Genomic DNA, 9952 nt, shown 5'->3' on the forward strand with positions numbered 1-9952 from the left:
TAACATTTTCGATACGTTTTGTATACTTGCTATTTAACTTTATGTTTTGTGTTGCAACTGATGACTGCTGAATTTGTTGGTGTACTGCAGAATTTGGCTGTGGTGGATTTTGTTGATGACTTTTTGATTTGTTGCCTCCGCTTGCTTTAAGTTGTTTACAGCGCGGAGTCCTATCTGTGCATCCAAAGATCGACTGCTGTTGCATTAGTAGTTCAGCTTCACGCAAAATCTCGTCGACACTACGTGTGTCTGAATTATCTGCCAAACGACTTACTTCTTGAAAAATACTTTCTGTATCTGCTTCAGTGCAGCATTCTTGTTCCCTTGCTAGAAACTCCAATATAGAGCTGCTGGTAAAATCATCGCAATCGACTGTAATGGGCGAGGACGAGGTCGATGGAGACTCCGAGGAGCAAACCACTGAATTGGTGGCGGTTCCTCTCATGCTTGTGCCACCGTTTAGGCTACTGCAATTGCTATTGAGCATTTGTACAGTGGGTGTGGTTTTTTTGTGATTTTCAATTTTTTTAGGCTGCTGTGTAGGCAGGGCATTTTGTTGGCTCAACACTTTGGACATAATTTATTAAAAAAAGAACTTTCTTATGTCAAATTTTGTATTTAAATTGCAGCACTAAAGCACAACAAAATTCAAATTGGGCCAAAAAGAGAAAAATGCTAATTCGAAATTCAATAAATTTAGGTCTACATAAAATCTACACAAAATTTTTCACTCAACTTTTTTTTCACGCATGTGAATATATCGTACAGAACACATTTAACTTTTATACATAACACTTCCACCATAAGAAAACATAATATTAAAGGTTTCCAAATATTTTGACAACTATCAACTATTTTTCAATACCGTCTTCGCGCAAGGAACATTCACAACCGAATGCTCAAACACAACAACGATAACGAGTGCTTTTAAAACTCATATAAACACCCGTACGAAGGAGCACACGAATACCATAAAAACACTTCTCGTATGTCCTGCGAAATCTTGTTTGTATTTTGTCAATTATCCTTTCGACGACTCAATTCTTGACTTTGCTATATTTAATGTGTTTTGTTATTAGTGTTGTTGGGATACAATGATGCTAACATACTTGCCACTTATTTGCAAAGCGCCGAGTTAACATAAACAAAAGCCGAAGCGGCTCACAGGGTTGCAACAAACGCTAAAATACACGCACGATATAATTTTCTGTTTAAAATTAGCACTTTTAATATATAAGACTTAAAAATGAAAATTTAATTTTGAGTTATTTAATTAGTAATGTATATAATAATGTATGTACAACAAGAAGAATTTGGGTTCTTAATGCCAAGATAAAGATTTCTAAATTAATATTGCAAACACGAAAAATTGGGAATTATAATATTAAACATAAGAAATATTTCATTTAAATTAAAAAAATAAAAATAATAAAGATGAATAAATAATTATAATAAAATAAATAAATATAAATATTAATAAATATTTCAATAAATATAAATATTTCACATTTAAGGCCTTTTACAACACTTCCTAAATATATATTGCCACAATGCAACTCTACAAGATATCATGTTATCCACTTGACAGCATTTGACAGCTCGGTTGGAAAAGGTGTTATTTGTGATTTATAAAGTTCTAATTAATAACAAAATAAAATTTTTTAATAAGATTTGTAATAATTGTGTCAAATTCATATATAAATAAACTGCAAACATGCTTTACCTTGAGGATTATCTGGAAAGTAAGTATGCTCCCGTAATTCCAGTTACAAGTTCATGGTGTGCTGCAATGATCTAGCAAAACAATTTTGGAGGTTATGAGCACGCCAAATATTGTTTATTTTGATATGATTTGTTTATATTTTGGCTTTTGTTTGTGTACATCCACAACAATGGTATACAATAAGTAGTAATATTATTTCCATCATTTATACGAATAGTGATCGAGCACTTGCCACAGGAGCTCCGGGACCGCTTTACTGAGATGCGTGAATTGGACTTAACAGTGCAGAGTATTATTTATATTTTAATTAAACGTCTATTAGAACACTAAAAGTAATACTTTTTCCACACAGATAGCATGGATTCTTTGGAGAAAAAAACGCGTACATTCTTTCAACAGTGTAAAAGGGGAGAGTTACAAAACGAATCAGCCGATTCAGATTTTCAAAATTTACGCAAAGAATACTACAAAGTATTGGAAGATGCTGATGAAAAAGTAAACATTGCCACACAAATACATGATTTGGTGGAGCGCTATTTACGTCGTTTGGACAGTGAACTGTTCAAATTTAAATGTGAACTGGAAGCAGATAATAATGGTATAACGGAAATACTGGAAAAGCGTTCATTAGAAATGGATGGTTCAAGTGCGGCCACGGCATTAATGAATGTAATTGGTGTTACACAAAAAGAAAACAGATATTACGGTTCGATAGGAGCAGTGGCATCTACAAATAGTCATGGGATATTGGGAGTACCAACCGGTAACATAAGTGGTTTATCACTCTCGACTACACCAGCGACAACCACAAAGGATCGGTATCGTACACCGAAACCGGAAAAGCGTCGAGATAGCACAACAAACTTAACGGTTATACCGGAGAAACGTCCAAATTTGGCGAACAATCTAACTCCAAATAATCCACCCATTCCGGCAGTACGACCCATAACACCAGGTATAGGTGCACATGCAGTACTGAATACCACGGGCTCATCTGTGACTACTGCAGGCAATCCCTCTGCTGTTGCTTACAATTTGCAACAACTAGGTGGATCTGCATCCAACGCTATCGTTGCAGCTGCCAGTCAAGCCATTGTGGCAACACAACAAATGCCACAAGGTCGTCGTACGGCGAGCCTCAGAGCCAGTTATGAGGCAATACATGGCGCCGGCGGTGGACCACCGGAATTTTGGATCAGTCGTGATATTGCAAATGCTGCGAGCGCAGCCGCTCAGACAACACTACAGACTACTGCGGTTGAGAAGAAACAGAAAAAGTGTGTATTATTATATAACATTTTAAAGCACACACATTATATTAAATGAGTGCAATTTTTTCTTTCAGGAAAATAAATACCAATAGTATTACTCACACTAACAGCGCTGGTAACAGCAGTACACCCTCATCTGCCATATCGCTGGCATCATCCTCATCCTCTGTGAGTGTAGACTCTGTGGACATGTTGCCATCATCGTCTAATTTAGCAACAGTTGGCAATCTGGGTATGCCTGCAATGAGCTTGTCAAATTTAGGTTTAGGTGCGGCCTCCACATCAGCCGCAGCAACTAATCGTGCCAGCTCGGCTTCATCTTCGATCTCATCTAACACTCTTACGCCTGCCACAAATGTTAGTATTACTGAAAGTGGACTGGTGGTGGAACAAACACCAGAGGGAGAGTGGTCATACGACCCAAATGAACCACGTTACTGTACTTGCAATCAAGTTTCATATGGTGACATGGTGGCTTGTGACAACGATGCTTGCCCCTACGAATGGTTCCATTACCCATGTGTGGGTATTACACAACCACCAAAAGGCAAGTGGTATTGCCCCAAATGTACAGCATCCATGCGACGACGTGGAAATAGAAAAAACTAGTTCTACTGAAATTGAAAGGTTTATTTCAAAAGCGCGACTCAAAAATTTGAAATGAACGTTATTTTGAAATAAATTTTTCCATGGGATTAACGCACTTGCTATCAAATTAATAAACTTTCATTAGCCATCATATGCGCGTCTTCTTTATTGATAAATTATTTGTATTACTTGCTGTAATCGGTTTTTGTTGAGGGAATATTTCTTTTATTTTAGCACTTTTTGATCAATCATTATTGTGGGTAACATGTGCTGTATATGTTATATGTATTATGCTAACCATATACACATACAGCACTCGTATATGCGTGGGAAGAAAATAAAAGTTGATAAATTGTGCGGGCGGCCATAGCAACCATTCAAAACGATATATTCTCCAAATTTTATGTCTCAACTCTTGTAATGACTCCTCAATTGAACGGCCCTCCATGAAACCCAATGCCGTCAAGAAAACCGTTAAGTACACGGGAGAACATATCAACTCATCTAGTAGAATTTTCATCGTCACAGTCTTGAAGTTTGTTGCTTGCAAACGTTTGTCAAGATATATGTACCAATGATGGCACACTATACCACCACATAGACCAGCAACACACATGCTGAACGTACGCCTAGGACTCCATTCCTTACGTTTACCCGCATACTTTTCGTAGCTCTGATCGATGACGTCCGCAACTCCACTTAAAACAAACGATATTCCCGCGTTAGTGTAAAACAAATATTTCTTGCCAAAAGCGATTTGGTAGAGCCGATAAAAAGTAGACATAATTGTTATATCCAATTTGTTTACTTGCACTTAAGAAATCTCTCAAATTGAAAATCATTTTGAAAAGTTTCTTTTTAGACATTTAGTCAATTTTCAGCATTATCTCGTGCGCACATAAGGTGATACAGAGATTTAATAAAAATTATTTAAATTAAACAGGCAATTTATTATACTTCTCTGTAAAAATATTTATTTTTGCTTTTAGAAAACACAAAAGTGTACAACTAACATATTTTTGTTGTAAACAAGCTCAAGTATAAACAAATTCACTGAGAATTTTCACAGCGCTCAATTGCTTAGTGCCTCATTTGTTTGGTATAAACATTTATATTGTCACATATGATTCCAATAGTGGACATTCTGATATGGTTATATACATATGTATGCATATACAATATAAGTAACTCTTGTAGTTTAATCATTGTTTTTCACTTGCGATGTATAAACGTCATATCCCAAACTTATGATGTTGTCGTAGAACACACGATAACGTGTGGGCAGCCAATAGAAGTTAACAAATTGTGCAGGTGGCCATACCATCCATTCAGCTGCATACAATTTCCATGCCTTTTGTTTCATTTCTATCCAGGTGTCTTCGATGGATTTGTCTTCCAGTGCGCCCATTGTCATGAAAAAGGCGGATATGTAGAGTGGCGAACAAATGAATTGATCCAAAACAATTTTCTTCATAACCACGCGTATTGTGCGTCCCGGCATGCGCCGATCGAGGAATTTATACCAATAGTGGCAGATCACACCAACACCCATGCCGGAAATGCCCATGTTTGTAGTACGTGTCCTGTCCCATTCCTTCAAATCGCCGCTATACATTTCGTAATGTTGTTCGATCAGATCGCCGGCGGTACTTAGGCTGAGTGAAATGCCGACATTGGTTACAAGTAAGAATTTATTACTAAACGCTCGTTTGTGTATTTCACGAAAGAAATCCATGGATTTCAGTGCTGCGCTGCGTATTGCAAGGACTGCAGTGGGTGCCATTGAAAGTGGTTTCGATGTTGTTGCTTTTTGTGTGACCTTTAATTTTATTGTAAATTATGTAAACATAAATGTTTGCTGCAATTATGGTTATTTTATTCGGCTTCTGTTTAGTGTTTTCGTTTTTGTTTTGTGATTTATGTTAATCTATGTTGCGGGTATGTTTAAGATTTTATTAAAAGCACACAAATACCTTTAGGGCGCTGCGCACTCGCGCCCTAAAATCCAAAGCACCACGTTGAGGGATTTAAAATCCGGACCACAACCACCGGTCACAAATGTTGGAAGAAGAAAAAAAACAACTTCAACACCACACGTGCCAATCAGATTTTTTTTCTGTGAACAGCTGTTTGTAGTTGTGAGCAGTGAACACTGCCAGTGCTAATTTATAAACAAAAAACAGCTGTTTTTCTATGCGCTCAAAGGGTGATATGCGCAAACGGTTAAATGCGTAAACAAATTGGAATTTCACAACATGGATATAGCGAAAAATATAAAATTTGCAGATATCTGTACTATGCTTGAAAGAGTAAAATGTGCTAAAAATCAAGCTGCAAAGGAAAAGATAATCCGTCGCTATTACGAATCATTTCAAAAGTTTCGGCAAATATACCGTGATAAAGAAGGACTCACTGCCGCAGATGCAGAGGTAACTATTTGCAGTGCATTGAGTATTTAATTGCTTTATATTATTGGCCTTCAATGTAGGATGGTTGCACCAGTTTCTTTTGCGTCCTTAGATGTTTAATACCACGTGAGGATATGTCGCGTAAAGCCTATGGACTACAAATAACAACGCTTGGTAGCGTCTACACTGAAGTGTTGCAAATAAATAGAGATTGTAAGTCTGTCAATTCTTTTTACAATACATATTTTAACTGTTATAAGAGATTGTAATATAATATATTCAACCAGCCAGCGATGTGCAGCGCTTACAAGCGCGTACCTATAATGGTCAGGGCAATGACTATGCGGATATCGTTTATGCGGTGCTGATGCCGCGTTGCAGAAATGAGTTAAGTGAACTAACGCTTTATGAAGTGCACGAGATGTTGGATACTATAGCAGAGGGTGATCGCCAAGGTGAATTTACATTTAATTCATTATCTGATAAATTATTACCTTTACGTTTATATTTCATTTACTTGTAGACACGAAAAAGATACTAACACGCCTAACAGAGTTAGCATCGGCTCAAGAGCAAATGTGGTTCATACGTTTACTGCTGAAGAACATGCATCTGGGAATTGGCGAACAACGTATTTTTACAATCATGCATCCGCAAGCAAGAGATCTCAATAGACGTTGCTCAAATATAAAACGTGTGTGCTGTTTGGTCGCCAACAACCAAATAAATGATGAATCCACAATTGCCGAACCAAACGAAACTAAGCACAGTATCAGCACATTTAACTTAAATAATATCGTACAACCCTTTCAACACATACAAGCGATGTTGTGTGAAATGTTTCATGGCAGTTTGGAGCAATTAATGGCCGAGGATGTGCTTTACTTGGAGACGAAAATGGATGGTGAACGTTTTCAACTGCATTACGCAAACGGACGTTTGAAATATATTTCACGTAATGGCATTGATTATACTGCTAGTTTTGGTGAAGACTTTTTGAACGGTAAGTTGACGCCATTACTGCAACCATTATTGCCAACGAATATGCAATCAATAATACTCGATGGTGAGATGATGGTTTACGATATGCAGCGAAAATGCTTCCGTGACAAAGGCGAAAATACGGATGTTAAATATTTGGATAAACGATTAAATTGGCGACCTTGTTTCGTGGTCTATGACGTGCTCTATTTTAATGGCAGAAGTTTACTGGAAATTCCGTACGTGCAGCGATGCCAAAAAGTTGTTGAACTCATTAGCACAGAGCCTGGTGTATTACAAATAATGCGTCCAATCAAACTAACATCAGCAGAGCAGTTCCAGGAGCTTTTTCAACAAGCGCTCAATGCACAGGAGGAGGGTGTGGTGCTCAAAAAGCAAAATTCCATTTACAAGCCGGGCATACGCAATGGCGGTGGTTGGTACAAAATAAAGGCCGACGTAATTTACAAAATCATACATATACATATTTAGTTTTATATAATAATGTATTTATTACAGTATATTAACGGTTTGACGACAGAATTTGATTTGCTGATCATTGGTGGTTTCTACAATAGAACGCGTACCTTCACACAAGCTTTTTTACTGGGCGTGCTCAAGTACATCTCAGAAACGCAGTATGAGGTTTACAGCATTGGCAAAGTGGACAATAGAACGCGTCAGCGTGCAACGTTGAATGATGCGCTCAAACCACATTGGCAGGATTGTAAACGCGATCCGCCACCCTGCTGGTATCATTACAAACAAAACAGCGCCGAAGGGCGACCTGATATGTGGATCGAACCACATAAATCGGTCATACTGCAAATAAGAGCAACCGATTTAGCGCCTTCTGCAGCTTTCGCTTTGTCTAAATGCTTGCATTTTCCACGCATCGAAATGTGGCGCAACGACAAACTCTGGAACGAGTGTCTTTCGTTGCATGATTATATGGCAATGATACAGGTGCGTATGCTTTGCTACAACAACTACAAAACTAAATAATTAATTTCATATATTTAGGGAGAAAGCGGTATCAAAAAAATACACAAGCGCCAAGTGGAGTTAAGTGATTTGACATTGCCGCAGAAGAAACGTAAATTAACCGCAGCGGAGCGACGCAAATTGGGCGCTTTGTCATATGAACGCCGCTTTAATGCAGATGAGGTAATGTGCAGTTATACATATATATACATATAAGCCAACAATAACAAAAACTCCATCACAGGTGGCGCAATCCTCCAATCTGTTTGAGGGTTTCTCATTTTGCATACTGAGCGCTAGTTTGCGCACCGGTTACACGCCTGAGGCACTCAAAGCACTGGTGGTCACCAATGGCGGCGAGATAGTGGAGAATCCCATACAGGACTCCAAATGCATATCAGTGGCGGGTGATATAACATTTCGCGTGGAGACTTTATGTAAATCGCGGCGTTACAATATCGCCAAGCTCAGCTGGCTGGTACACACCTGCGAAAAGCAAGAGCTGGAACTAACACCAATCGACATGATTTGCATAACGAGTGAGTTGGAAAGCGAATTCGCCAAAATATACGATAAATATGGCGACTCGTACACAGAGTGCACGAATATTGAGCGATTGATGAGCGTATTGGAAGGCATTAAGGATGAAGATGTGAGTATTCATGTAGACACGTTGGTTTTGTATACGAAATTTGATATTTTTGAAGGTTGCTCTCGCTGAGCCGTCATCTACCGAACTAACCGAACTGGAAACGATGTTATTTGATGAAAAAATCGATTATTTTACTAACTGTAATGCGGTGTTTTATAGCATAGATCAGCATACACAATTGGCGAAATTGATTTTCCAGTACTTGGGGGGCAAGTGCTTGGAAGTGAATGCGCGTAACTTGCAAAGCATTAAGTATGTGCTGGTCAATGTGAACTTAATCGATAAGGTTAAGTTGAAAGCGTGGATTTCAAAGCACTTTAAGGATTATTTGGGCAATTTGTACGTCGTTAATATTGCATGGATAATACATTCACAACGCGCTAAAAGAAAACTCGATATATTAGAATATATGTGGAAAGAAATTTAATTGTTGGTAAATTACATCTGGTATATGTGTTTGCGTATGTTTTGTAGTTCATATTGTGTTAATATTTTCGTATGAGTATTATTGTAAATGATTTTAAAGTATTTGAAATGCATATTAGTTTTTATTTTAACCCGTTTGTTCAATATTTTGCAGTTGTTTGATTTCCGAATGTGTAATATTGTATACCAAGTTTTTGAAAATATATTGTTTTTATGCGAAATTTTGTTTAAATAATTTATTATTATAATTATCTTTAAATAAAAAAAATATAGTCAAAATGTCAACTATTTTGTAAAAAGCTTAAGAGAAATGTAATGTTGGAAATATTTTGTTTAATATTATTTTTTTAGTTGACCCTATTATATTAATCTTAAATATTTAAATTTTTCTATATACATATATATCTATATTTTTTTTATATAATCCATACTATTATGTCTGTATTTGTGCTGCAATAAAAGCCAACTTTTATAAAACTGTTAATATTTTATAAATTTATATTTTGCATTTTAGTGTAGAGTCGTCACGTCTTCACACGACAATGTTCCAAAAATATTTCAATAAATAAATATAAGTTGTAATGAACACTTTTTTTAGAATCATATATGTACATAAATTTACATACATACAAATTAAAAAAAAAACAAATAAAAGAAAAACAAACAAAATAATATCTTGTTTATTAATGATTCGGCTATTTTATGCATAAATAACGAGTTGGCAACCTTTACCGGTCGGTAAATGTAAATTAGACATACATATTTATTATAAGTTAATTTTACGATAATCTTACATATATTTTTATTACATGTAAGCTATTTTATCAACAACAACAGCATTGATACGTTGTGACCCTTCACTCAAGACACACCTACATACATACATATGTATCTATATCGGAATTTGGTGAAAAAATCT

The 9952-nt window shown here is 36.6% G+C and overlaps 3 protein-coding genes across 3 annotated transcripts; 2 read left to right on the forward strand and 1 right to left on the reverse strand.

The window, feature by feature from the left end:
- The first annotated feature begins 1567 nt into the window (after positions 1-1567).
- Positions 1568-3733, forward strand: LOC105220504 (inhibitor of growth protein 3). The gene is made up of 4 exons (XM_011196937.3): positions 1568-1742; positions 1941-2012; positions 2076-3000; positions 3069-3733. The coding sequence occupies exons 1-4, from the start codon at positions 1715-1717 to the stop codon at positions 3601-3603; spliced, it is 1560 nt and encodes a 519-aa protein (XP_011195239.2). The 5' UTR covers positions 1568-1714; the 3' UTR covers positions 3604-3733.
- Positions 3734-4529: 796 nt separating this feature from the next.
- On the reverse strand, positions 4530-5699 carry LOC128921950 (mpv17-like protein 2). The gene is made up of 2 exons (XM_054231018.1): positions 5556-5699; positions 4530-5401 (listed from the first exon to the last, which is right to left on the reverse strand). The coding sequence occupies exon 2, from the start codon at positions 5363-5365 to the stop codon at positions 4781-4783; it is 585 nt and encodes a 194-aa protein (XP_054086993.1). The 5' UTR covers positions 5366-5401; positions 5556-5699; the 3' UTR covers positions 4530-4780.
- Positions 5700-5743: 44 nt separating this feature from the next.
- Positions 5744-9403, forward strand: LOC128921949 (DNA ligase 4). Its single transcript, XM_054231017.1, has 8 exons — positions 5744-6011; positions 6071-6203; positions 6278-6445; positions 6514-7430; positions 7491-7937; positions 7995-8138; positions 8200-8607; positions 8663-9403. Exons 1-8 carry the CDS (start codon positions 5838-5840, stop codon positions 9032-9034), a joined length of 2763 nt encoding a protein of 920 aa, XP_054086992.1. The 5' UTR covers positions 5744-5837; the 3' UTR covers positions 9035-9403.
- Positions 9404-9952: the final 549 nt, after the last annotated feature.

Source organism: Zeugodacus cucurbitae, chromosome 5 (assembly GCF_028554725.1).
Source record: "Zeugodacus cucurbitae isolate PBARC_wt_2022May chromosome 5, idZeuCucr1.2, whole genome shotgun sequence".
NCBI lineage: Eukaryota > Metazoa > Arthropoda > Insecta > Diptera > Tephritidae > Zeugodacus > Zeugodacus cucurbitae.

What these genes read in the sequence shown, in the direction of transcription:
- LOC128921949 (XM_054231017.1), top strand. Translation starts at nt 5,838, where the DNA reads ATGGATATAGCGAAAAATATAAAATTTGCAGATATCTGTACTATGCTT. An exon ending in TCACTGCCGCAGATGCAGAG is followed by an intron (nt 6,012 to 6,070) that starts GTAACTATTTGC and finishes CCTTCAATGTAG; the next exon opens with GATGGTTGCACCAGTTTCTT. An exon ending in AAGGCATTAAGGATGAAGAT is followed by an intron (nt 8,608 to 8,662) that starts GTGAGTATTCAT and finishes ATATTTTTGAAG; the next exon opens with GTTGCTCTCGCTGAGCCGTC.
- LOC105220504 (XM_011196937.3), top strand. Translation starts at nt 1,715, where the DNA reads ATGCTTTACCTTGAGGATTATCTGGAAA. An exon ending in CCTTGAGGATTATCTGGAAA is followed by an intron (nt 1,743 to 1,940) that starts GTAAGTATGCTC and finishes TTATACGAATAG; the next exon opens with TGATCGAGCACTTGCCACAG. An exon ending in GTTGAGAAGAAACAGAAAAA is followed by an intron (nt 3,001 to 3,068) that starts GTGTGTATTATT and finishes TTTTTCTTTCAG; the next exon opens with GAAAATAAATACCAATAGTA.
- LOC128921950 (XM_054231018.1), bottom strand. Translation starts at nt 5,365, where the DNA reads ATGGCACCCACTGCAGTCCTTGCAATACGCAGCGCAGCACTGAAATCC.